At 47.8% G+C, this 27,306-nt stretch overlaps 1 protein-coding gene across 6 annotated transcripts in view; it reads left to right on the forward strand.

Moving 5' to 3' along the window:
* SPATA20 (spermatogenesis associated 20) overlaps window positions 1-26,878 on the forward strand; it is a 2,039,700-nt gene extending 2,012,822 nt beyond the window's left edge. For 3 of the 6 annotated variants that reach the window (XM_086930841.1, XM_086930842.1, XM_086930839.1), the window contains exon 16: window positions 23,237-23,545. In XM_086930841.1, coding sequence (XP_086786967.1) covers window positions 23,237-23,407 — 171 coding nt within the window. In that variant the 3' untranslated portion in view covers window positions 23,408-23,545. Of the gene's footprint in view, window positions 1-23,236 lie in introns of all 6 variants that reach the window. The other 3 variants (XM_086930844.1, XM_086930845.1, XM_086930840.1) reach the window with 1 other exon arrangement.
* Window positions 26,879-27,306: the final 428 nt, after the last annotated feature.

Raw genomic sequence — 27,306 nt, forward strand, 5'->3', positions numbered from 1 at the left:
GCCGCACCGCCCGCCACTCCCGGGCAGGTGAACTTATCAATGGGACTGTGCTTCGTGGAACCGCTGCCCTTGTCCCTCATCATGGTGGCCTACCAATGACTCCCGGTGTGCCCAATATGATGAAGCTCGGCCCAAGCACTAGGTTCGCCCCTGAACCAGACCGCTCTCTCCGGGCATTCCTGACACCCCCACGTGGCCTGGTATAGCCGCCGATCCCCGGGCACCAACCGCAGTCCAAGGAGAAGGAAGGGGTCCAGGCTTGTGGTCACCCACCACCAGAGCCCGAGCACAGCAATCCCTGGTTGAGGCACTGGGCCCGGCAGCACCACCAGGGCTCTCCCTGCCCCCCCTCGCGGCCCGATTCAGCCACCGATCCCTCTGCGCAACAAGCAGCCCGAGAAGGGGGGGGCCCGCCCAACCACGTGGGACCGGCCGGAAAGGGGGCGCAAGCTAACGCCCGGGCCCTCGAACCAAGCCTCACCCCAGGACGCGAGGCACAGGGGCCACCAGGCCCCCCAGCAGGCAGGGGCACTCCCTCCCCTCAGTCCCTCACCAGCAGAGTTCCACAGGACTCCGGGGCCGCCCCGCCCCACGGCAGGCGCACCGCCGCAATTACTCAGGGCCCACGCAGCAGAGGGGACCACCGGGATCCATCGTCTTCTCCTGTAGCTGCGCCGCCCCTCTCTGTTTCGCTTCCGCTAAAGTCACAGGGCAACCCCAGAGGGGCACACACCAGGCTCGGCCGACCTCTTCTCAGGTCCTAGAACCCCTGCTGCAAGAGCACCACAGGGCCCACTCGCTGCCTCCACTACCAGGTCTGAAGGATCACAAAAAATTCCAGGCAGCTCCCCAGAGGCCTCTCTCCAGCCCCCCAGTGGGGTCCGATATAGTCACCGGTCCCCCGACACCAGCGCCAATCCGGGGGGGGGGGGGGCGGCGCTCTCACCAAACACCTGAGGGAAGGGCTCACCTTAGAATCTGGCCTCATTCCCGAGCGCGTTGCGCAGATGCAGCCGAGCCTCCCCACCGGCTGGGGCTCCTCCTCCTCCCCGCAACTCCTCACCGGTACAGAGAGCCTGGTCCCTGGGGCCTACCCGCCCCTTGAAGATCGCCGCCGCCACCAAGCCGCCGGGATGCCAATCCGCAGACTCACACGGACAGCCCCGTGGCTTGCACCACTTCCTGGGTCGCCAAAATTTACTTCCCAGCTTCACCAGCTCAGGCCAAGCCACGCCACGTTAACACGGCGCCTGCAGCGCCCAGCCACTCCAGACGCCTGCTGCCGCTCACCGAAATGCCCCCTCCAGGACTTAATAATTGTCAGAGGGAGCCAGGATAATCGTCGGATTAATGATGGGCTGGACGGAGCTGGCTAGCACACGTCTGCCATGTCGGACTGCTAAGCCACGCCCCCTTTTACTAGATTTTGAGGCTAATCAAGGGTCGACTAGGCTGCTCAAGAGCATTTTGATATATCAATTCCTCAAGAGTAAGTGGTCCACTTAGCATAGTCTCCAATGTTACATCTTGTAACCATTTAACCTTGCCACTAGTCTTTATTTGACAGTTTAATTAGGAGTTTGATCAAACAACAGTTAAGCTGTGGATCTTCTGGATCTAGGCATTTTAATATTGCAGTTCTGCAGGAGCGTATGTCTCTTGTATTGAGTGGCCCCCCTAACAATTTCCGGCGATCCTCGCCTAACGCTGGGCTGATACAGACTAAGTGAATAAAATCCTGCTTTGGTGCTCCACAGAGACAACAAGATTTTGGGCCCTGATATTTCCAACTTGGCTGGTCTGCATTTGATGGCAATTTACCAAAGCGTATCGCTATAAATTTAGATTTTAGATAGTAAGAAAATGGCTGATCCAAATATGCTGCTGGTTGCAGTTTTACATAGGATTGCAAGACCATCCATGCATCTGCCAGTCTGCTTAGGGTGGCCTTTTCCTCGAGGAATGAGTGCTGCTTTGCTCCCTTCTTCAAGATTTTCTGGAAAGTCGAATAAGCAAGGTTCTTCTGCCAAAGATCTGCGATGTTTGTGACCTGTAGTGAAGTTTGACTGCGGATCATCTTGTAACACAGTCCAGAGTGCATTATTGTTTTCATTATCTCGATTACGCTAAAATTTTATACCAGGCTCTTATCGTGGCATATCTTCTATGAAGCTGTTGCTGTTGTAAACCGAATTCTAGTCGAACCTGTACCGGCAGGGCATTATGCAGAAGTGAAAAAACTTTTTTGTATGCTCACGTTTGGAGTCTGTCCAGAACCCCAGCATCTTTCCCAAACTGGACTTCGCTTCCATATGCAAGGATGGGGAGTACTTTTGCCTTCATGATGGATAGTAATGGGGTGAGGGAGGGACCTTTTAATCTTTTTGAAATAGAGCAGAATGCGAATGTAAGTCCATTTCCCTTTTTTTTGTGGCCTCATTTTGTACTCGGAAAGTTAATCGTTTATCCAGATATATTCCTAGGTATTTGTAGCTGCTCACTACTCCAATATTCGAATTACCAATTTAAATGACATTGAGCTATCAGCAAGAATGGGATAAAGGTAATCGTTTACAAATGTACTAACTAGTGTGAAGGGTGTAGAAGCATAGTACACACAGCTTGGAATCTGGGAGACTCAAAGGTGCCTGATCCAGATTCTTATGATAATGAACAATGATGCACTGGGAGACCACCTGGGTATTAATCTAATAAAAAATACAAAACTGAGGCGTCAGAGAAGAGGGGTCAGGCTGCAATTCCTCGGTGTGATGACCTCTTCACAGAGATCGGCATACTGTTGTAACAGGGCTCCTAAAGATGCAATGCAAGGTCGCTGTGTTCTCTAGAAGTGTGGAGCATACGTTTCCTGTAGGCTTCTGCAATCGCATGGTAGCAGTGCAGATCTGTTAATGAGGATCTGCTGACCTTAAAGTTATCATCCATCATAGACTGTCTAGAAATGTATTTTGGGATTATTTTAATTTATGGCAGTCAATGAAGGAGGAGAATATTTGACAGGTGGCTAGGGTGGCCAGGCATGAGATTTTTCAGGTAATTTTATATACAGGTTCTCTTTTCCCTACCCGTTTGGATCACCATGAAACAAATTAAAAGAAACAATGTTGTTGAAAGCTCTTCCTGTTCGGTTTGAATCCAAGCTTTAACTTTTTTAAAGCATGCCACTGTGAATGACACAGCATTGGCAAACAGTTTGGGGGTGGGACTTCGCAGCCCAATTGTACACCATTGTTGCTTCACTCATAAGTATTGAACATAGTTCAGTGCACTGAACATTAAACAACAGTTAACAAAGACAGAATGTTAACGTTTATAAGTCACCGAATGAATCTATTAAAAAACACAGATATGGTAATTTCATCTACAAAAGCGCAAACATACCCATGTTTTACTACCTTGTTACAAGTTGCAGAAAGAGACCTGACTTATCATTGACTACGACTAATATAAAACGTACAAAATTGACTTTAACACACTACCAAAGTAGCCCATGTGCCACCTGAATGGCAGGTGTGCCCTCGGCGCCAGTTGTACCCTCCGAGACCATCTTGCCTCTGGCTCCAATCCTACACCTCTTCATGCACTACAAACTACACCGGCTCCAGGAATTCCATGCTGATACCACCTCCATCGATGCCAGAGGAGAAGGTCTCAATAGTTCACTTTGACGCTGAATCTATGCCGGTCACACCTTGACTGATGATGCACACAATACCTCCTGAAGCTCCACGTCCTCCCCCTGAATTTCCACCTCCACAAGGGAGACATTGCATTCCCTTTTTGGTGCATATTCTGACAAGAACTATGACCCGGGTGATGTGTTTGCTCAGCCCTACCAGGATTATAATTGGTACAATAACGTACAGGAGGCTCGTGGTTTCAATACCTCCCTGGAAGCTGGCCTACTCTCACGCCCTGGACTGGCCACAGAGGAATCATGCTATGATAATGCGTAGAGTGGCTGAAGTACTTAACCTCCAGCTCCCTACCCTGAAGGTTAAGATCAATATTTTCACAAAAGTCCTCTAATCAGGACAAACATCTTTGAGCCCCTTCTTCCATTTAATGAGGCACTGACAGATATCCTAATGAGTACTGGGGCAAACCTTGTGCAGGCCCACCAAGTGAGTCTAAAAATTGCCAGGCACCATCTCCCTGCTCCAGGCAACCATGCTTTTCTCTTGCAACACTCTTCCCCCAAACGTCTAGTGGTGCAAGCCTCCTCTAGCATGTCTAACCCCAATACTTTCTCTAACACTTCCCCCAGCAGGGAATCTAAGCAGGTGTAAACATTTGGGAAACAATTGTTGCCCTCTACCAGTCCGGCAATCTGATCAGTTGCGCCAGCTGCTTGTTGGGATGCTATTCCCAGGCCCTTTGGGACTCAGTGGCACAAGTCCTCCCTGGTGTACCCGAATATCTCCGACCTGTTCTCTTGCTCAGGCGATTCAAGATGGTCGTCATATGGCTAAGTTCACAATTTGTTATGGTTTGGAGCCACCAATTCCATTGGGTGGGCCATTAGCACCAGTGTTGCTATTCCCCTACGTGGGTGGCTGCGATTCACTGTATTCTCTGGTGATGTCAAGTCCTCCCTGATGGACTTGACCTTAAACTGGACACGCCTGTTTGGGGATGAGGCTGATTCTCCTCTAGAATATTTTAAAAAGACCTCAAGCTCTGTGGGCCTATCTAACCCAATTTGCTCACCGCATCAGTTCAACCACTCCTTTCACAGCTTTCGTCGAAGTACTGCTAGCGTGGCCAGCCTCCACAAGGATGTCAGCAGTTTTGCAGCCAAGGCCGTAGTGCCCACAGCCAAGGTCATTGGTCCGCTCAGTGTACCCCTCCTCCGGCAGCCCCACTTGCCAAACCTATTTAACGTGCCCTTACAGGAGCACAGTCACATGGTGGAGTCAGAATCCACCAATTCTTCCCAGGTTGGCAGACAATAACATTGAAAAAGTGGGTCCGATGGATCGTTCACGGGGGGTAGGCCTTACCCTTCTTCCCTTCCCCACCACACCTTCCATCATTCCCCCAGTGACTAATGGAGAGCCATCTCTCTATTTTGTAGAATAAGTGCATGCCCTTTTTGACAACCAGCTGGTAAATGGTTACCAGCACCAGAAGTAGGATGTGGTTGTTATTCCTTCTTATTTCTAATACCCATTAAAGATGAAAGCCTGTGGCCTATTTTAGTCCCCTTAACGTTTTCTTCCGAACAGATAGATTCACAATGCTCACCCTTGCCCAGGTCTTATCTGCCCTCTACCTAAGAGATTGGATGGTGGCATTCAACCTACACGATTCCTATTTCCTTATACCTGTCCTGCATGCCCACCGGCGCTACCTGCAGTTTGTATTGGGACAGGAGCATTTTCAGTTTGCGATACTTTCCTTTTGTCTCATCAGTGCGCCTTGGGTGCTAACAAAAGTTATGGGAGTGGTAGCGACATACCTTTGGTGGTCAGAGGTACCAGTCTTCCCTACCTCAATGACTTGCTGTTGAAGGCGGGCTCTCATCAGGCAGTCATCAACCACCTCTTGGCTATTCTCCTATCATCCTTGGGGTTCCCTATCAACGTGCTGAAGTCACACCTGAGTGTCTCAGACACTCCCCTGCATCAGCGCTGTTCTGTACACAGTTCAGTTTCATACCTTTCCCGTGGTAAAGAGAGTTCAAAGTATTCAGGCACTGATTCCAATCTTTAAGCCTCTGTCTTGGATTTCAGTGATGTTGACTCTTGGCTAGTGAGGCTGATGGCCTACTTTATCTTGTTGGCCGAGCATGCCAGGCGGCATAAGCTTGCTCTGCAGTGGGATCTGAAGTCCCAGTGGACCCAATATCAAGAAGACCTCTCAGACACGTTCCAATTTCAGAGGAGACTGGGAAAGACCTGTAGTGGTGGTTGCTGGATCACAATTAGGGCTCCCGGTTTTATGGTATTTATTTTTTCGAAATTTCCGTCTTTATTGATTCATATTTATTTATTGCTCTTTTTTATGTATTTAGCCATTTGTATTTTGTGTTTTCTGTATCAATGAAGCTGTAATGGGTATTTTTCCACATTTATTTAACTGATAAATGTATGCTCGCATTTAAATGTCCAAAAGGTTTCAGCAGTATACAGTGCAATATCATTATCTAAAAACACTTGCATTGTAAAATAGCATAAATAACTGTAGGTCTGCACTTAATTACGCTTAATTAGGAAATTTATTGTCTTTTTTCATCTCCCCTACATCTTAATCTATTCACCTACCGACCTGCACTCACGATTGACAATAGAAAAAATCATCCAAAGAAGGACTATTTTCTGTATTTTTCTGTGTTTAAAAATAAATACAGACAGGAAAATAAATAGATGTCTGTCTGTATTTATCTGTAAAAATCAGTAAAAACGTAATACTGGGCGCCCTAATCACAATTGGGTCAGCTACAGGCCCCACCCAAACCTGACAGCAGTGACCGATGTACCACTTCTGAGTTGCGGCAGCCATATGGAAGAGGTGGAGATTAGAGGCCTTTGGGCTCCGGCAGAGTCCTGGCTCCACATTCTGGAGCTGAAGGCCATCCACTTGGGGCTCAAAGCTTTCCTTCTCCCCATCAAGTGGAGGGTGATTCAGATCCTCACCGACAACAGCACCACCATGTGGTATTGCAACAAACAGGACTGGGTGAGGTCATGGGCCCTGTACCAGGAGGTGCTGCGCCTCTGGGCATGGCTGGGCCCCCAGGAACTTTTTCTGGTGGCAAGCCACCGGTTACTCCCCTTCAAAGCCAACGTGGGCGAACTCAGCTATTGCAGCCAAGTAGCTCACGAGTGCCAGCTACACCGGGAGGTAAATTAGGAGAACCTTGTTTCCATCTATTTGCCACAGCTGCGAACATGCAATGTGAGCACTTCTGCGTGTTGGAGTTTCCAAGGCATCTTTAACACGGAGACGTGTTCCACCTTGGGTGGCACTCTAGACTCCTGCATGCCTTTCCACTTATAACACTTGTGCTCTGAGTTCTCAAGAAGCATGGACCTGTCAAGCACAAGTCAAGATAGTGGCTCTGGTTTGAGGACAGAGAGTAAGAACTCCTCTGCTTGAGATTTTGTCCTCCGATCTGTTTTTCCCTTCGGGAGGATCAGCTTTTGCAGCCTAAGTCTTTGCTCTCTCCACCTTTGTACTTCGAGATTGAGCAGTGACAGCTGAACCCCTTCGACCTTTGTCCAGTGATGGTTGATATCATCTTGGCAACCAGACGTCGCTCGACGAAAACTCTATATTCCTGTCTTTGGGACAAACTTGTGGTTTCGTGCAGCACATTCCAGATTGACCCCCTCCGATACAAGTTATCTGATATTATTTTGTTTGTTTTGTCCCACACCCAGCAAGGCTTTGCTTTGTGCGCAGTTAACGTTTATCTTTTGTCCCTCTCTCCCTTCTTACAGTTGCAGATCAGTCCTTGTTGTATAAGTCACCAGTTGTGATGAGATTTTTGAAAGAAATGTTTCCTCCTTCTCCCTTGAGACCTTAATCTGGTTCTCACTTATTTAATTAGCACTCATTTGAGCTGCTTCACAGACTCCCTTGCAGTTCCTTACCATTTAAATGGTGTTCCATGAAGCTATTGCCTTGGCGAGGCATGTGAGTGAGCTTCAGAGTCTATGAGTTATTCCACTGTACATACCTTTTTACTAGACATACTTGTTCTGAGGACATGAGCATAATGTCTACCGAAAGTTGTGGTGCCATTTTGAGCGCTAGGTGGTGCACTGGTGAATGGCCGCCTGAATCTGAGGCTCTCGCCGCCCGGTGACCAAAATCCGTACTAATATCCTCCAAATCGGCATCCTGAGAGCACAGACCAGCAAAACCTCATCCGATAGACTTGCGGAACCTGCAGGGGAATTTGCAGCCTAATCGGAGCTGTGGAACTCCGAATATCAGCCCTACGATCTGTGCCGGAGCGGAACTGTGGAGCCTGCATTGCACGCGAGCCGGATCGGACAGTCATGCTAATCCGTGGCGTAGGAAGTGACACTAGGCCGCAAGAAGGCCGATCCGGCGCCCGGGGCACTTTGACGGCCTCGCATCGGGAACTAAACGCCCTATAACCTTCGATAGGCCTCTTGCGACTCCTTCCCTGACTCAGACCGGTCTTGGGGAGAGCAGAGAATCAACGAACACCGGCAGCAAGGGTAGGATCCCTGCTACCATCCTCCCTGCCCCCCCGGGGCTCCCCGCGGCCTTCCTACCTGTTTTGGGCCTTGGGCCTGTGGCTGGTGCTTGGTGCGAACTCTCTTGTGCCCTGGGGCTGTGGAACTATTGCTGTGGAACCTCTGAAGCCCCCTCCCTCTGCCAACTAGGGAGAGTTGGAAGCTGCTGGAACCGGACGCCCGGTGCGTCGTGATTAAGGCGCCAAGGTGTCCCCTTGATCGGCGCAGTGCTTGAGGCCTGCCGGACTATCCCTTCAAACTCCTCACTACCGCGAGGTGTCCCCCCCCCCCGACCACACATCCGCGACGGGGGCCCCCAAAGGAGAGACGACTGCAAGTGTGTACACCTGGGCCCTTGATCACATACCGGAGAGTGCTCCAGCTGAGCCTCGAGACATTTTGGACATACCCGTGGAGTGGGCTCCCTGGTGAGTTGCGACCGTAAGTTTTTGGCGTGGAGACATTTTTTTTTTTTTGGTGTCGACCAGAGCTTGTTCCCATATCGGCAGCGCATCTAGAGTGCCGCTATCCTACGCTCTGTCCTATCCTTGACTGATCTTAATCCCTGGTCCTGCCTCAATATCAACATGGGCAAGACGGACCCAAGACAGCCCAGCCTTACCTTCGACGCTTCCAAGCGGAATGCCCGGACCGGGCACGATCCACCCGTCACCCCCTCCATGGCTGAATCAGCTGCGGGAGCGACGGCACAGCCCGCTGAGATACAGGATATCCTACGAGAGATGCGCCAGGGGTTTGCCACCATAGCGGATAAAGTAGACAGGTTGTCCTCCCGAATGGATGTGATTGTTCACAAAATGGATGCTCACGAAGAACGTATCACGGAGGCGGAGAGACGCATATCGGAATCGGACGACGTGGTAGCCGGACATACTACTCAGCTCTCTAGGATGGAGAATCTGCTTCGTGTCATCGCCTCCAAGAATGAGGATTTGGAGGCCATGAGTCGAAGAAATAACATACGCATAATTGGAATTCCGGAGTCCACCAACACAGGTCGCATGGAAGACTATGTGGAGAAGCTTCTATTGTCTGCGGTTGGCTCGGAGGCCTTTTCCCCTCAGTTTATTGTTGAGCGGGCGCACAGATCTCTGGGCCCCAGACCTAAGCCCGGCGCAACCCCGAGACCCATAATTACCAGACTCCTTAATTACCGGGATCAAGACGTTGCGTTGCGGGCCGCCCGCAGTAAAACAATCATTATCCTATGAGGGGAACTCCTTCACTGTGTTTCCTAATTTCACACCCCTGGTACAAGAAGAACGGAGGAAGTTCCTAGATGCCAAAGCAAAACTGCGTAATGCTCAAATCGATTATGCTCTCCTTTACCCGGCACGATTGTGTGTGACCCACCAAGGCCGACAGCACTTCTTTACGAAATCACAGCAGGTACATGATTTCCTCAAACATCTCCGGCAAGCGGCGCGCCCTGGGGAGGGATCAGAAGACGAACCGCAGGAGCTGATGGATGAAGAGGGCGCTGATGAACAGTAAAGGGCGTTGTTCCCTACATCTTTTGCTCCGCACGACGACTCCTGCAGGTATGATCCTTCTACACTTAAGTAGAATTTGTCGAAAATTGCACTGACTGGTTTGGACTTCTCCGGGATGCTGGACGATGACTCGCTGGGCACCCCATATCGAGTTGGAGCTGCAGTGTTCAACACGAGCTCAGGCAGCAAGGGGTGGACTGAGTTGCCGCCTAGATGACTCTCAAAGGGTGTTCCCCCACACTTACCTGGCCACAAGTGCTGGTGAGGATTGACCTTTGGGTATGTTGGGTAGGGGTGGTGGGGTGGGGTGGGGGGGGATTCCTATACTGGCAAGTTGGGGTTGCTTCAGTGGGAGGGGGTAGGATGGGGGGTGACGAAGTTGGTACAGTTGGTGTTTATATTTACATGAGTGCTTTATTTTCATGGTGGTTCTTGGTTGGGCTCGGATTATCATATGAGATGAGTGTAATTTTGCGCGCCATATCGGATCTCACACGAATTGTGAAACTTAATGGCTAAGCAGACAGATACACAACTCAATGTAATTACATGGAATGTTAGGGGACTTGGGGACCCCAGGAAACGGTGACAGATATTGGCATACCTTGATAGGCACCACACCCACATAGCAATGTTGCAGGAAACGCATATGTCACTGCAAAGACCCACAACCTTTGCGTCCCGTTGGGCTGCACATAGCATCTTCTCCTCATACTCCTCCTATGCTAGGAGCACTGCGATATTAACCCCTTCACTGCGGCGGCTATTCCGCCGCAGTGCTAAGGGGGTGGGGGGGCCGCGCGGCGGTCCCGTGCTCGTGACGAAACCGCTCCGTCACGGCACGCGGGTGAGCTGTGCTTGTGACGGAACGGTTCCATCACGGCCCCGCCCGCTCAATAGAACGCGCCGCGCAGGCGTGGAATTCGGCCGCGCAGGCGCGGCGAGCGGGCCGTGACGGAACCGTTCAGTCACCAGCACATCCCACCCGAGGCTTGTGACGGAACCGTTCCGTCACGAGCATGGGAGGGTTTAATCAAGAAACACATCCCATTTCACCTTACAGGATCGATGGGGGACGATCAGAGGCGGTACTGCATGATCTGGGGTCGGCTGGGCCTGGAATCGGTCACGCTGGTATGCTGTTACGGCCCGAATGTAGACACCCCTGAGTTCTTTTCCTCTCTGTGGGAGGCAATCAGATGCATAGGGTCTACACACATTATTTGGGGTGGCGACTTCAATGTTACGTATGCACCAACCCTGGACAGATCTCACCCCGGTCCGCAACATCGGACTAAATCCGGCTCATTGCTGAAAGACATTATAGAAGAAAACCAATTGATTGACGCCTGGCGTCACATGCATCCACTAGACAGGGAAGGTACACACTTCACGGCTTATGCAGCCACTTGGGCTTGACTAGATCTTTGGCTTGTCTCTCGAGGTCTTGGCCCTGCACTGCGCCAGGCTCACCACCTCGTTAGGACATATTCGGATCATGCCCCTGTACGGATAGCCTTTTCATATGCCGACTTTAGCCCCCCACGCAGCGCATGGCGACTCAACACACGCATGCTCTCAGACATAGTCTTTCAGGAGGAATTGCGTACAGAGGTGCGAGACTTCTTTGAGAGAAATAAGGGGTCTGTAAATGCTGTAGAAACAATTTGGGAGGCCTTTAAGGTTACCATTAGGGGTTACTGCATCTCTAAGGGGGCAGGGATCTTTAAGGATATCCTGAACACTTTGTCTGGTCTGGAACAAGAGCTACGGACACTGGATGATAAGCTCAGGTGCACACCAAATGGTGAAACGCAGGAGAAATTCAGGACCCTGCGTAATGAATACATGGAAGAGGCACAAAGAGAAGTGCGTTTTAGGGGGAAACATTGGCAGACCCGCCGGTATGGCGAAGGAGAGCTCCCTGGTAAGGCACTAGCGGACACTATCCGACTTCCTCGAAACTCAGGTTTTGTATTGGAAGTAGAGGGTCAGGATGGGACATGCCACTGCGTGCATACTCGGAGAGTTTACTGACCATTACGCAGCCTTATACACGACCTCCGGCTCTGCAGACATAGATCTAGACGCCTACCTGGGAGATATTGCGCTAGGTTGGCTGAGTGAGGCAGACCGCACTTTCCTGTGCGCTCCCTTCGAACTAGATGAAGTGAGGGAAGCCATAATGGGCCTTCAGTCGGGTAAGGCTGCAGGTATGGACGGCATACCCGCTGAATTTTACAAAACCTATATAGATTTAATGGCACCCATTGTATGTGAAGTATATGAAGAATCACTGGAGGTGGGATCTCTGCCTGCCTCTAGGAGGGAAGCACTCATAATCTCATTGTTAAAACCGGACAAGCCTGCTCATTTGTGTGAGTCCTATAGACCCCTTTCACTCCTCAATTGTGACGCCAAAATCCTGGCCAAACTCATCGCCAACCGAGTTAGTCTATTGATGGAACATCTAATATTGCAGATCAGTCTAGACTTGTCCCTGGTAGATCCACCTCCCACAACCTGAGAACCCTATTTACAGTACTGCATAACGTGTCCCCTGAGCTACCCCTCGCAGCGGTCTTTCTTGATACAACAAAAGCTTTTGACTCACTCGAGTGGCCGTTCCTTTTTGGGATAATGAACGGAATGGGCTTCCCCCACTGTTGTTATCGTGGATACGCTTACTATATCACCAACCAGGTGCGCGAATACTGATTAATGGCCGGATCTCACAAACTTTTTTGATTACCATGGGCACGCGGCAGGGATGCCCGTTGTCCCCACTCTTACTTGCTATTGCCACAGAACCTTTGGCTGCCCGCCTTCGACAACGCCACAATGGTCTGGCTCTCCGCTGTAACATGAGGCAAATATTAATATCCATGTTTGCCGACGATATTACCTTGTATGTTAGAGACCCACAGCATAACTTAAACACCAACTCAGAGAGTTTGTAACGTTTGGTCGTCTGTCGGGGGTGCACATAAACTGGAGTAAGTCCTGCTTCTTCCCGCTCACAGAAGCGGTGACGCGTTTCCCCCTGGACTACCCATTGCAATGGTGTGGCGAAGACTTGTGCTACTTGGGTATCAAAATCACCAGGGACAAGGAAGAACTCATGCGTCTTAATTATAGTGTAGCAATCTCATGCCTAACGGATAAAATTGACAGCTGGATTAAGCTCCTGCTCTCTATGGCGGGGAGGACATCATTGATCAAAATGGTGGTTCTGCCACAGTTCTTGTACCTGTTCCTAAACATTCCCTATTTTCCCGGGAGATATTTTTTTACATCCCTCAGATCCGAATTGGGCAGACTGGTGTGGGGCGGTAAAAGAGCTAGACTGAAGTGGTCCACGCTAATTAAACCTTATGCAGCGGTTGGGTTCAGCATTCCTGACTTTGAACTTTATTATATTAGCGCCCAGGCACATTACATATACTATTGGATTCGCCAGCCCAAGTACATGCCACAGCTTGCGTCTGAACACTGGCTGCTTTATCCTATCCCGATAGAAGCAGCAGTCTATATAACTCTGAATGCTCGAGAACGCACACAGCGCCGGGATACTCTGAGTAGCTGTGCGCTGAGTAGCTGTGCGCTTTAGAAATGCAGGATAACATAACATAACATAACACACAGACCACAGTGAATGCCACAATCGTAGCATTGCAAAAAACACAGTTGATGGACAGAATGTAGAACAATGTCATACATTCACCCCAGTACAAGGATCTGGGCCTAAATCCATTGTTTTTTGCACTCCACGCCACCCTGGGTTAGACACTGGCTATATGCAAATCAGCTCTGACCCTGTGCCTCATGGGAACAGTCCAGTCCGAACTACCAAGCCATGTCTTTCCCAGACCGGAATCAAGCATCCAAGGACCGGTTTCTGGCTATCAGCCTTCATCAGCCTGGATAGCTTGACTCCAGTGGTGTGAAGAGCCTCCATCCATCACCACCCCCTTTTTGTACCACAATCGTAGCATGGCAACGAATAAAGAGCCTGTTCAATCTCCCCCTGTTGTATTCGCCGTTGCTTCCTCTGGCCTATCACCCGGACATGCCGCTGCTACAGAAGGCAGTCTTCCACAGGCTGCAGCAACGATTATCCATCCTGTTATGGGGAAACCTCTACACGAATGGTGCCTTCAGGGACTCAAGCGACTTGTTCAAGGATGTACACCACCCTCCATTAGACAGCTTTCTGTATATTAGACTCAAACAGGGAATGAGGGCACTTCACACTGACTTTCCTGGTGATCCCCCATTGCTTCCACCACTTCACGCTGTGCTACAGCAACCCTCACCTAGGCGATTGGTCTTGCTCATCTACCGGGCCATACACACCAGACCTATGACATTGGACTCGCCATCTCGAACTAAATGGGAGATTGAACTGGGCACACCCATAACAGAAGAACAGTGGGAATACTGCTGCTCACAAACTGAACGAGTATCTGCCAGCAGTCGGTTTTGGATAATGCATTATAAATATCTACATAGATTGTACTGCACCCTGGTTAGCATGCACAGACACCAACTACGCAACACTGACCACTGCGATAGATGCCGCGTGCTGCATACCGATTTCTTGCATCTGGCCTGCGACTGCCCCGCCATCTCCGAGTACTGGAAACAAGTCTTTGCAGCCCTTACCCAGGTGATCAATGCAAGCCTCGAGGCTACCCCATTGACCGCATTACTGAGCTATATTCAGCATGTCCCCACAGTGCACCGCAGATTCGTGGCTCTTGCTCTACTGATGGCCAAGCCTCGCATAGCCTGCAGATGGGGTAAGGGGAGAGTACCGAAATTTAAGGACTGGCTTGCAGATATGATACACTGCTAAGATCACTTCACCCTTTATGCTGAACTCCTCCCTACCAACTCTCGACCCAGGGACATATGGGCGCCATTTGCAGCTTATCTTTTGTCCCGCGATAGGGCAGACGACCAACATATTGCTAATACTTAGGTGCAGGATATGTCTTTCCGTGGTACTAAGCTCTTAGAATGGCCTTCCTGCACATTGTTTCCTGACCAACAACCCCTGTGTCCTGCAGACCCCGGAGGATCATATCGAGGGAAGGAGGCCCCTAGTCACCCCCTTATGCCTTTTTGTATTCTCATGCTTGCCTTGAATTATATTTACATGTACAATGTTATGAGAATTATTGTGTAGTGTGCTCCTAGCTATTACTTGCTGAATGTTATTATTTGACCCGGGTTAACAAGAGAACCACTATGACCACTGCACCTTTTTCACTTTGTTGTGGGTTCCATCATGCAGACGTATATTTCAGAAATGCTTAAACGCTGAGACGCGGCCGGCCCTGAGAGGTTGTAGGCAGCGTGCTGTGTTAGAAAATTCGGACAATCGTCCTTTGCTACGGATGATACACACTGCTCGTAAGCGCTGCCGGCCACACGATTGGTTGTAGGCATGAAGTTGTGTAACCCATTTACTCACCCAATAAAATGTTTAAAAAAAAAAAAGTTGTGGTGCCATTCCCTGTCGGTTAGACTGTCACTCTGCTGATGTTCTGTGCTGCACTTCACCCCTGTAAGGAGGAGGAGATCCAAAAAGAGCAATCAGATCCGTTCACAGAGCCAAATATGCTGAAGGTGAAAAATCTTCAGCTACAAGTCTCCTTCAGAAGAACAGGTTCCTACCTTTGGTAATGCTCTTTCTGGTAGAGAAACTAGCTACAGATTCCTTACCGACCCTCTCATCCTCCCTGTTCTGTGACCCTATTCTATCCATTGATAAGATCCCAAGTCTAGAAATCTGCACACTGGTCACATTGGGGGCTCAACATCTGAAAGCAACTGGCGTCAGTGCACAGGGGTTGCATCTATATAGGCTCTGCATGTCATTTCCAGACCGAAACGGTGTCAGTGCTGAGCTTCAAGGTGCCATCTGATTGCATTTCCAGCTACTGCTGAAAAGTTTCAGGGTCCAGTCTGACGCCTGGGGAATATTCAAACCTGAAGGAATATGTGGCTAGAAAAGGACTCTACCTGAAAGAGAAAGGTAAGTAACTTGTTCTCCCCATTTCCAAGTGCTGTAGTCAGCACAAAGTTTGTGTACAAGAAGAATAAACATTGATCCCTAGCTGCATGGAGAAAACTCCCTGCTTTGTCAGGGTTATTGAATGTTTTCATTTTGCAGAAAGAAATTCCTGTGTTGTGAATTTGTTTCTGAAAAACAAAGAATAATGTTGACTGGCCACCATTCAAGTTTTGCTAAAAGGGCTTCTGTCAAAAAAAATCCTGCTGAGGTTTTATTTTATTTATTTATTTATTTATTTTATTTGAAAAGTTTTTTATAGCGCTTACAGGTTACATAATTATGGGTAAGGAATGCAGATAGGGTCAGGCAGATCGGCAAGGGGGAAAAGGACTTCAGGGGGAACAAAGCAGTCAAAGTGAAAGATAGATAGTATTAACGCAAGATGGCGGGATATACAAAATCAAACAAAAAAAACCAATAAAGGTAGCTGACTCCACCGTTCCACGCAGGGCTGGAAAAGGGGAGGCAGCCACAACATCACTGAGGGAGGAGGTGGAGGAGGGAAGTAAACGCAATGGGGAGACTAGGAAAATAACGTCCGATGTCCGGCTGGGTAGGTGACGCCACGGGGTGAACCAGAGCCAGACTCCTCTATAGCTGCATAGGACAGTTCCAATGGGCATCGGCCAAGGTTGCTCAGGCTCCTCGGTAAGTACAGTTATTGTTTCCGCCCAGGGGGCATTGTCGTAGGTTCATCGAAAGCACAGGTCCCGGCGCTACTGGGAAACTCCTTCCGCCTCGTCCTCCAGCTTGCCCCTAGGTCAAGAGTAGTTAGAGCATTGACTACGGTTTTTCTGGTCGTTTCTAGTAGCATCCAACATATTTTTCACAGCCATTTAATGATGGTAAAGCAGGTGGCTGCGACTTTGACTGAATGGGGGTGCGTACTAAGGGCCTCATCTATTATGATACCTAAGTTACGTACTTGTGATGAGGGAGATGGAAGATCACCCATTTTGCACGGTCAATGCTGCTGGTTCCAGAGGTTTTTCTGTTTTCCTAACACCAGTACCTCTGTTTTCTCTCCATTTAATTTCAGAAAGTTCTGTTGCATCCATGATGCTATGTTATTTAAGCCAGCCTTTAGTGTAGAAGGCATAGCTGTGTTATGGGCAGATAGGGAAAAAATGATTTGAGAATCATCTGCATAAGAGAACATAGATAATCCGGATTTCTCAGCCATCTCAGCCAGTGGTCTTACATAGAGATTGAACAGTAAAGGGCTGAGGATTGATCCCTGTGATTCCCCATGGGCAAAGGAGTGGACTTCGGAACCAGCAGTTTGAGAAAAAACTCAGTTGGAGAGGAAGGCACTAAGCCAGTTTAAGGCATTTCCTCCAATACCCTGTGATCTGAGCGTGTTGATAAGCACCGTGTGGGATACTGTATCAAAAGCAGAGCTCGAATCCAAAAGAATGAGCACCACTGTTTCTCCGTTGTCTAGATGGCGGCAAATGCCTTCTGTAACTCCAAGTAGGGTGGTTTCAGTGCAAAAAACCCGCTCTGAAACCTGATTGAGAGGAATGGAGAAGGTGGTGTGTTGTGGCATACTGAGTTAAGTGAGCATGAATGTGTTTTTCAAACATTTTAGACAATACAGGGAGCAATGATATAGGACGGTAATTACTGGACAGCTCTGGGTCCGCGTTTGCCTTTTAAAGCAGGGGATGTATCATCGCGTGTTTCCATGTTGACGGAATAACGGATTCCTCCATTGAAACATTTAGGAGATGAGTTATCGCAGATAGTGCTGGTGTGTTTAACTGTTTAGGTATAGCAACGGGTAGTGGATCTTTTAGAGATCCAGATTTAATGTTCTTTAAGAGTAAAGTTATACTGTCTGTTATGAGTGAGGGCCATGCCTCAACCTAGAAGCCGAACGGCCAACATCCCCCAAAATCTTGCGACCTCTCTTTACAGGTGGCCTGATAAACGCCAGGTCAATGTGTAAACACAGTCAGGTCATCCACGATCTCATCATTGACCACGATCTGGACTGTCTCATGATCACTGAGACCTGGCTCACTGAAGACAGTAACCCAGACATTGCTATTGCCCTCCCCCCGGGTTACTCCTTCCATAGACAGGATAGACAGAAAGGCAGAGGAGGAGGTGTTGCAATTATCCTTAGGAACACCTTTAACTGCCACACCTTCTGCCTTGACCCTCTCACTGACGCAGAAGGCATAGGTTTTTGCATAAAGCTCAGCCAAACGCTCTCCTTCTCCGGTGGCCTGATCTATCGTCCACCTGGTAACGCAGCGAAATTTTTGGACTCTCTAAACGACGCACTTGGAAGCTTCCTTCTCCGCTACCCACACTTTACTCTCCTGGGAGATTTCAACCTACATCTTGAAACCCCAGCCGACCCTCACACCAGAAACTTTCTGCAGTCGTTGGACATCTTCAATCTACAACAAAGCGTCAAACTGTCCACCCACTCCCTTGGACATACCCTGGACGGTATTTGTTCAAACTTCCCGTCCCTCTCCTCCCTATCCCCCATACCTCAAATTTGGACTGATCATTGTCTAATCCCCTTTCATATTTCCAGCTGCCGCCCTCCTACCTGCAATATACGCACGCGCCATCTCGCTCACCCCATCAACTGGAATACTGTCCAGAAAAACCTTACCCTTCATCCTCTTTCCCCATCTAATGCCCCTTCCCCCTCGGGTGACATCGACAGAGACGCAATTTGTCTCAATAAATGGCTTTCTCAAGAAATTTCAAGTCGATGTCCACCCCACAAACAGGACAGGGCCTCGAAGACAACTAAAACCAAATCCCCCTGGTATACGCCGGACCTAACTGCCGCACACCTCCTTTGCAGGAAAGCGGAACGGAAATGGCGTAGAACCTATGATAACGGCGACCGCAGCAATTACATCCTACAGAGGAAAATCTATCTCTCATCCATTAAATCAGCTAAAAAAACTTACTACGTCAACGCCATTAAGGATGCCAGCCAAAAGCAAAAAACCCTCTTTGCAATAGTAAAATCCTTTACCAAACCAAAAGCTCTTCAACCGGAAATCCCCCCATCTCAAGAACTTTGTGACAAAATCTCCGACTACTTTGATGACAAAATCACCTCCATCCACAAAAACTTTCCCCCCCCTCCCCCTGTTCATTCAACCCCGGACCCGGACCAATCTTGCCCGCCTGCTAATAGTCTCAAAAGCTTTACTCCGGTCTCCTTGTCTCAGACCAGAGAAGCGATCCTCTCCTGCAAATCTGGCTCCCCCTCTGACCCCTGTCCACCTAAGATCCTTCACCTCATCATTGATGATGTCAACCCCTCCATCAATGCAATAATCAACCAATCCCTCATATCCGGTTCTGTTCCCCGCTCTTGGAAAAAAGGGGTGGTCAAGCCACTCATGAAAAAGTCGAACAAACCCCCCTCAGACCTGACTAACCTCCGCCCGATTACCCTGCTACCCGCACTGGGTAAAATAACGGAACAGTTGGTCCACAAGGAGCTCAAGACCTTCCTGGATTCCCATAACTTACTTCATCCCCAGCAATCCGGTTTCCGGTCTAAACATTCCACCGAGACGGCCCTGATCGAACTGACCGATACCATCAAAATCCTTCAAGATCAAAGGAAGAAGGCTATATTGATCCTTCTTGACCTCACGGCAGCTTTCGACACCATTTCCCACTCCATTTTGATCAATAGACTCATGGACATCGGTGTCACCAACTCTGCCCTATCTTGGATTAGTTCTTTCCTCAGTGACAGGTACCAAACTGTCACCCTTGGCCCCTACCATTCCAATGAGAAAAAGGTGTCCTGTGGAGTCCCTCAGGGTTCCATTCTGAGTCCCCTCCTCTTCAATATCTATCTTATCCCTCTTCTTACCCTCATAGAATCGTTCGGCATAACCGTCACCTCCTATGCCGACGATACTCAGCTAATCATCCCCCTAGACGACAATTCTAACACGGCAGAGCTCAATCTGAAACACTGCCTTACAGCAGTCTTCCAATGGATGGACACCAACCATCTGCGCTGCAACTCGAATAAAACCGAGATTCTTCCCATCGGAAAAAATGCCTCTTTCTGCCCTGCTCTGTGGTGGCCGGACAATTCTGCAGCTCCACCTCAAACTGTTTCATCAGCCAGGAACCTCGGGGTTCTCTTCGACTCCGAGCTCTCCTTCGATCTCCATGCTTCGACCACAGCGGGAAAATGCTTCGGCATAATAAAGTCCTTAAGGAAATTTTTCGATTTCCTCCCGCTTGACTCCAGAAAAACGGTGGCGGTAGCCCTCATACTCTCTCGAGTGGACTACTGCAATGGACTTATGGCAGGGACCAAGAAGTCCACTCTCGCCAAACTACAAAGTGTCCTGCACACTGCCGCCCGGCTTGTCTTAAAACTTCCACGAAAATCTTCAATCTCCGCAGCCCTTAAAACCTTACATTGGCTCCCCTTGCACAAGAGAATCCTCTTCAAGATTCTCATTGTAGCCTTCCGAGCCTTCAACAAATCCGGTCCTTCCTACTTGACTAGACGCTTCCCCCATTATACTCCGTGCCGCTCCCTCAGATCTTCACAAGATAACCTCATGACCCCCTCTAAATTCAACCTGAAATCTAAAGGCGGCAAAACTCTAAGCACCTTAGCTATTAAAGCCTGGAATAGTATGCCAAGGCATCTCAGGCTTCAAACAGTCGAGAAGCCATTCCGGAAGCTCCTCAAAACCTGGATTTTCAATCTTCCCGACGACTGGTCTAAAGCTGCCATCTAGCCTCCCTCACTTCACTCTGTGAATTGGAAACAGGACTCATAGCGCCATGATGCTCCTTCCGGAGCGACCGTCTGCGCTTTAGAAATACCTTTCCAAATTTCCAAATTTCCTTTAGAGAGTGATCTGGGTCATTGAAATTGTCTGCTTGATTAGAGGGAGAGTGTTACATATCGAGGAGGGGTGATGCGAGCTGGGTTTGGGTAGGATGTGCTTTCTGTTCTGATACAATATCTTGATAGATAAAATCTAACTCCTCACATTTAGACTGTCAGTGCAGGAGGCTGCATTGAGGTTTTAGATCCGGCTAATTCTTTTACCGTGTTAAAAAGGGTTTTAGGGCAATTTGCCGCATTGGAAATGGTTGTATTGACAAAGCTTGCTCGTGCCTGTTTACAAAGTTTATGGTATTTGTTCAAGGCAGTTTTGTAGACCTGTTTGGACGCAGAGGCGTAATTCTTTCTCCATTTCTTTCTAAGATCTTACAATTCGTTTTTACAGTTTTAAGTGACTCATCATACCATGGCGCAGGTGGACGATGGTTGTTAATTTTTTGATTGGTCAGAGGGAGACAGGTATCTAGAGCATCAGTGAGCAAGCTTTGCACTGAGGTCGAGAAGTGATCAACACTTTGCTCAAAGGATGGATTTTGGGCTTCTAAGAGATCATTTAGACTGTTTATATCTAGTTTCTTCCAATTTCTTTTCAGTTCCCGTGCCCCCGAGAGCTAGCAGTGGTGTCTTTGTCTAGTGTTAGAGTAAGGATAAATTCGATCAGATAGTGATCTGACCAACTAGTTGGAAGGGCCGGTGAGCAAGAAATCGTTGTTAGATTAGAAAAAATAGGATCCAGGAAATGCCCAGCTGCATGTGTCACACCTGAGTTTAGCAAATTTAGATTTAGGGAAGCCATATCAGAAATAAAATTGGAGCTATTTTTACAGGCTGTATCTTTTGGATGTAAGTTTGTATCTCCTAGAAGGGTAAAGTTGGCTGTTTTTATGGCATTAGAGGAGTCTGGGGGACAATAAACAAGTATGCCTGAAAACGTAAAATTAGGAAAAATAGTCAGCTTGAATAAAGCAGCTTCACATGTTGGGATGGGCAGATGTTCAAAGTCGCATTTAAATTAATTCTTAAAAATAATCGCTATCCCTCCACCTATTTTTATATTGCGATCCTCCCTTACTATGGCACAGTTAGTAGGCAACGCTGCTGCAATGTCTGGGCCTGAGGTCTCATGGAGCCAGGTCTCTGTAAGAAAGACTGCATCAGGTTGGTCATTGAAGAGTAGATCGAAGATTTCTGACTTATGTTTCAGCAGCGAGCGACAGAATAGTAATAAAGGTGAAGGATTTATTATAAGGAGTTTGAGGATTTGGATCGCGAGATAAATTGGTGATCCTGGCTTCTAAATTGGAAGTAAAGCTAAAACCGCAATGTGTGCATGCTTTGTAATGGAGTGGGCTCTGGTACAAGTCAGTGGTATCTGGAGAGCCTTCAGTTTATCAGTGGGGTAGCTATAGTCACATGTATTAACTGCCAGATTTGGGTATTGAGAAACACATACCTGCGCTGTAGGAGGACCAGGGATCCTGTCCCTGAGCCCGGTCCAGGTGCGGACGGGCGTAGACAGGCTTGCCTTTGGTGGGCCTTCGGCGCGCTAGCAGCGCACACGCGCTGAGGTGTTCATTTATCTTGAATCAGGCGCAACAACTAGCAACCAATGTCCCCCCCCCCCACCCCGGTCAGCTCAAGAATCGGCTGTGCAGTGAGTGCCTGCGAGGCTGAGTGAGATTACATATACAGCAAGGTGAAAGTATTTAAAAATAAGATGATGCTTCGCGCAAGTTACAAACAGACTCCTGGCTTCATCTCAGAAGTCACTAAGTTGGAGCTCGTGTTCGCTGGGGAGTTCTTTTATCCTGAATCGGGCGGAACAACTAGCACGCTGCCTGCTGATTACACCCAATATGGCGGACCGTCAACCGGCAGTCTTCTGTGCAGCCAAGAGCCCCCCTGTCAGCTCCTGAATTGGCTGTGCGGTGAGTGCGTACGAGGCTGAGTGAGATTAAAAAAAGAGCAAGGTGAAAGTATTTAAAAATAAGATGATGCTTCGCACAAGTTACGAACAGGCTCTGCTCCTCTCTTGACTACGTGACACTATTATTTAAAGCAGAATTGAAAACATTTGCCTAGGAGGGATGTAAACATGTCTGGAACGAGTCTGGTATCTGCCAATATTTCTGAATGAACAATCACTGAAAAGGCATAGCATTCTTCAGAAGAATTATTGCGGAGGTAAGTAATGGCTTTTAACTCCAGACATATACAGATAGTAGTGGCTCTGTCTAGGAGCAGTTGACAACCGCAAATGTAAGGGTAGCCATAATGTCTAGGTGATTGTTGTCTTTTTGCATTGTTGGGTTTCCATGGTTGCACATAATCTGGTTGTGTAATACAGTCAAGACAGTGAAACTTTTATAAGGTTTCGTGCTGTTGGGTAAAATGTGGCCTTCAGGGCTCTGTACCAGGCGTTACTGGAGCTACGCTTTGTAGATAGGATGTCCCCTTGATTGTCTCTTAATTGGTAAGCCTAACAAGCTGTTCTGTCATTTCCCTGTGAACATTAGACTGTTCTATTTTTCAGGTGCTGATTTTTGTTGGTGAGAACCAAACGGGATTCCTAAAGGAAAACTTGCCCTTTCTCGCCTCGTTGGAGAGAAAAGATGGAAAAGCGACCGCTTACATCTGTGAGAGGTTCTCCTGCTCTCTGCCTGTTACAGATTCCAAGGATTTGCCGAAACTGCTTCAGTCTTGAGAAACATCTGTCCAATTATGTCAGTTTGAAAGCAGCACCGCTTGAATGAACCTCTGCAGTGTGTGAGGGGGTCCTCTTCAGCTCAGTCCTTCTGTCTTTCTGGTGTTTTTGTCTGTCTATAATAATGTATATCCCTGTTTTCTCTTCACGCTATGCTATACACCAGTCCCACACACACACACACCTTTTTGTGCCCATTCCACAGCCTGCACACCCCTCAAGTTTTTGCCACACTGCTCAGTCCAAGTATTACTTCAAAGCTTCATCTGCTACTGGCGAACCCTAGGCACCCACCACTTTGTGTTTACACACTGCCACACTGTATACACACACCTCCGTTCTAACTATACAACCACTTCTCAATCCACACCCCCAAGCTATACACACCAGTATGCACACCCGCAAGAATTATACAGGCTCCTCCTAAGTTTAACTCTCATTTTGCACTACAGCAACCACAAGCACAACCATCGGCTGCCCCCTCCTGCCAGTCCTTCTTTTGGCACCCCCATAAACTACAGTCCCTCCATTCATGGCCTCCCAAACTCTACACGTATTTATTAGTCTCCATAACCAAACTATTCACCCATCCTGCAGTGACTCCTAAAATATATGCCTGTCAGTCCGTGCATCGGCCAAAATGTACTCTCAAATCTCATTCACTCTGCTGCCCAGACTATTAATTCAACCTTCAGTCTTCATCACCCCCTTTTTATACAACTATCTCCTAGTGTGCTAACCTGCACTGTATGCAAAACTCTCACTTCATGTCTCCTAGATTATACAACACCCTTCTCTGTCTGCACACTATTTCAAGCAATCAGCACACTCTGTATTCAGTTCCCCAGATCATGCTCCTAGCCCTCAGTCCAAAAACACCACAAGCTATACCATATGTGCCCCACCCCACATCCTCCTAAACGCCATACCCATCCATCAGTGTGCTCCGCAAACCTCACACCCACACTTCAGTGCCTGGAGTCTGGATCCACCCTAAATACACAACAAATCCTCAGTTCTAAACAGTTATCATAGACTCATCAGTCAGTGCTGGCAACCACCGCCAAACTATTTACAACTAACCTTCTCAGACATACGCGCACTCACTTCTTTTCTGTACTCTCAATGATTTGTTCACATTCGCCTCTCAATCAACATGGCTCCCAGCAGGAAATGGATAGCTGTACACACCTACTGTTCTATTGACACAGAAATGACCCTCCCCGCAAAGGCTCCTGCCCATCAGTTGGCACAGCACATCCTGTTCCTAGAAAAAATATATATACACCTACACTTGAGCCTGCTCCAAAGACTTCCTGCTCCCTCGATCCCAAAAAACAATTATGCGCAGAGACCACTCAGTAATTTGGTACCTAGCCGGTAACATTAGTTGGCCACTCTACGATATGCTTGCATTTCGGGGACTACATGCATGAGTGCGTTATTTTGTGCAGTTGAGGCGATAGTTTTCATTTTGTGTTGGAGGGCTGAAGATGAGAGCATGGGAGACGTCATTGTATGGGTGCAGTGGAGTAGTGGAAAACATGATTGGTGAATTGATGTTGGGGAATAAGTTGCGATCGCAAAGGAGGTGTACATGCTTGGGAGGGCACCAACTGTAGCTTGCAGTGGTCTTGGAAGCTGTGTTTGAAAACTGAGATGCAGGTAGGGTGGGGTTGATAGGAGTGTGGTTCCATTTATGGGTGGAAGGTCTGATGGCATTGCTGAAAGTTGTGATTAAAAAGTGGGTTTCCGCAGTAGAAGTGAGGAGCTGTAATTGCATTAAAGATTTTTTAGTGAGGAGTGTTTCTATTTATAGTCAGGAGCTTGTGTGTAGAAATGGTTTTTACAAGTTGTACTATGTGTCTGGAGTAATTTATATATAGAGTGGTTGTTGGAGGACTGATGTTGGGAGAAGGGTTTCCAGTGAAGAGTGGAAACACGATTGTTGTTGCAAATGACAGGTGTTTAGACAAAATATGGGAGAAAAAAAGTTGTGTGGACAAAATATTGTGTCAAGAATATCGACGACAAAAATGTTGTGCCAGTAAGTTTCTATAGGTAAGCACAGTTTTACTATAAAGAACTGCACATATATGTACGTTGATGATATATGTATTTCTTCAAGATACGTAGATGTGGAGTTAAGAATAGTAAACCTATACTTACCTTCTCGATATTTTGATCCTCTATACTTTTGACACAATACTCTGTCCACACAATATTTTTGTTTCCGATATTCTGCCAGTGATCATAATGACAACTAATGTGAAGGGAATATTGATGGTTGTGTACGAGCAGCTGGTGCAGCATTAGTGATGTCAGCTGGATGTGTAAGAAAAAGTATAGCCAGGGGCTGTATTCAAGAGTAGAGTGGAAACTGTTAGTGGTTAGCTTTGAGGGTCACAGTGGGCCTTTTAATGTGTAATGGCCATAGTAGTCACCCATTCATAACAGAGCTCTGCCTTAACTTGTGGATCTCAGAATTTTCATTTTACCTGAAGGGAACATCTAGGTCAATTCTACGGACCTGTAACTAGGATCTTACTTATGAGCAAAACTTGCCTGTAAATCCTTCCAGAAGCCAAAGAAAGAATTTTGTCGTTCATGAGCTCTGTCAGCTGATGGTTAGTTGGCCTTCTGTTTAGGCCAAAAATTGAGTTTGTCTTGGTACTTGCTAATCAAGCACCATCTCTGATCTTGCTGTTTGGGGACTGTATGTGGAGATCTGTACAAATCGACAAATTGCTTAACGGCTTCAAACATAGGTCTGTGCAACTCGACAACTCATCTAAGGTCCGAGTATAAAAAATGTATAGTCCCCAAGTAATTCTTTGCCTGAGGCGCAAGTCCACAAAACCTGTGCTCCCTAATGGATTGTTCATTCGTTAAGCCTTACACAGGTCTGTACAGGCTTAGAGACGGTGCCACTGTAAGAAGCCTGGGGCAGAATCGGGGTGGCATGTCTTTGCATTTCACACTCGGGGCATCCGCGCTGCAGACATTTTCACCTACATCCTCACCACTTCATAGGCTTAGCTTGAGTTCATTGTTTTTCACTTTGCTATTCATTTAAACGTTTTGTTTTAATCTCGTTCCTTTTATTTGAGTTTCTCATTTCTGAACGCTCTCTTATAATCCGAGATACGAATTGATATGAACATATACTTGCATATAGCAACATCGGCTGATGGTTGTGATTCTACAGAAATGGAAAAATGTAGACAGTAATGATTCTAAAATCAAATACACCCGCTTATTTTTGCAGTTTAAATGTACACAATGACATTTCGGGAATGTTTGTGTATTTGTGACTGGATATGCATGCTGTTTCTAATGTCTGACGAAGTAAAACGGGTGAGTTTGTCCTATCTGAAGACATAATGTCGATGGGTTTCCAGGCCTGGCTACCGAATCTTTATAAGCTTGCCCTGCTCCCCCCCCAACAAATAAAAGATTGATGCAGTTGTTTTTCAGCCTATCTTCTATATTATTACTGTAGGCCACTGAACAGTTGCTTTAGAAGCCTCTAGTGCTCTAATTTATATCTCTAGCGTTACTACAGCCATTTCTGCTGTGGCCTCCCATCCAGTCGGCCCTCCACCGCTGTCCTCTTTACTTTGGTGCCATCCGCTGTACGGTGAAGGCTTTTACGTGATGCTATCAACTCCTTCAATTGCTTTGAGAGATCTGAAAGATCACTCAACCCCACTTCCATGATGCTTAAGTGCTACTCCAGGATTAAGGGCAAAAAGTAATCAGCAATTGAAGTAGGAGATCCATCTCTCCTCGAGGCCACAGACTCCCTTGCATGGTGGACCATTCTACTTCCACTTTCTCTAATAGTTGACCTCAGAAGAATGCAGTAGGATCTGTAGTGTGCATTTCAACAATCAGTA

The sequence above is a fragment of the Lissotriton vulgaris genome, chromosome 7, assembly GCF_964263255.1.
Source record: "Lissotriton vulgaris chromosome 7, aLisVul1.2, whole genome shotgun sequence".
Taxonomy (NCBI): domain Eukaryota; kingdom Metazoa; phylum Chordata; class Amphibia; order Caudata; family Salamandridae; genus Lissotriton; species Lissotriton vulgaris.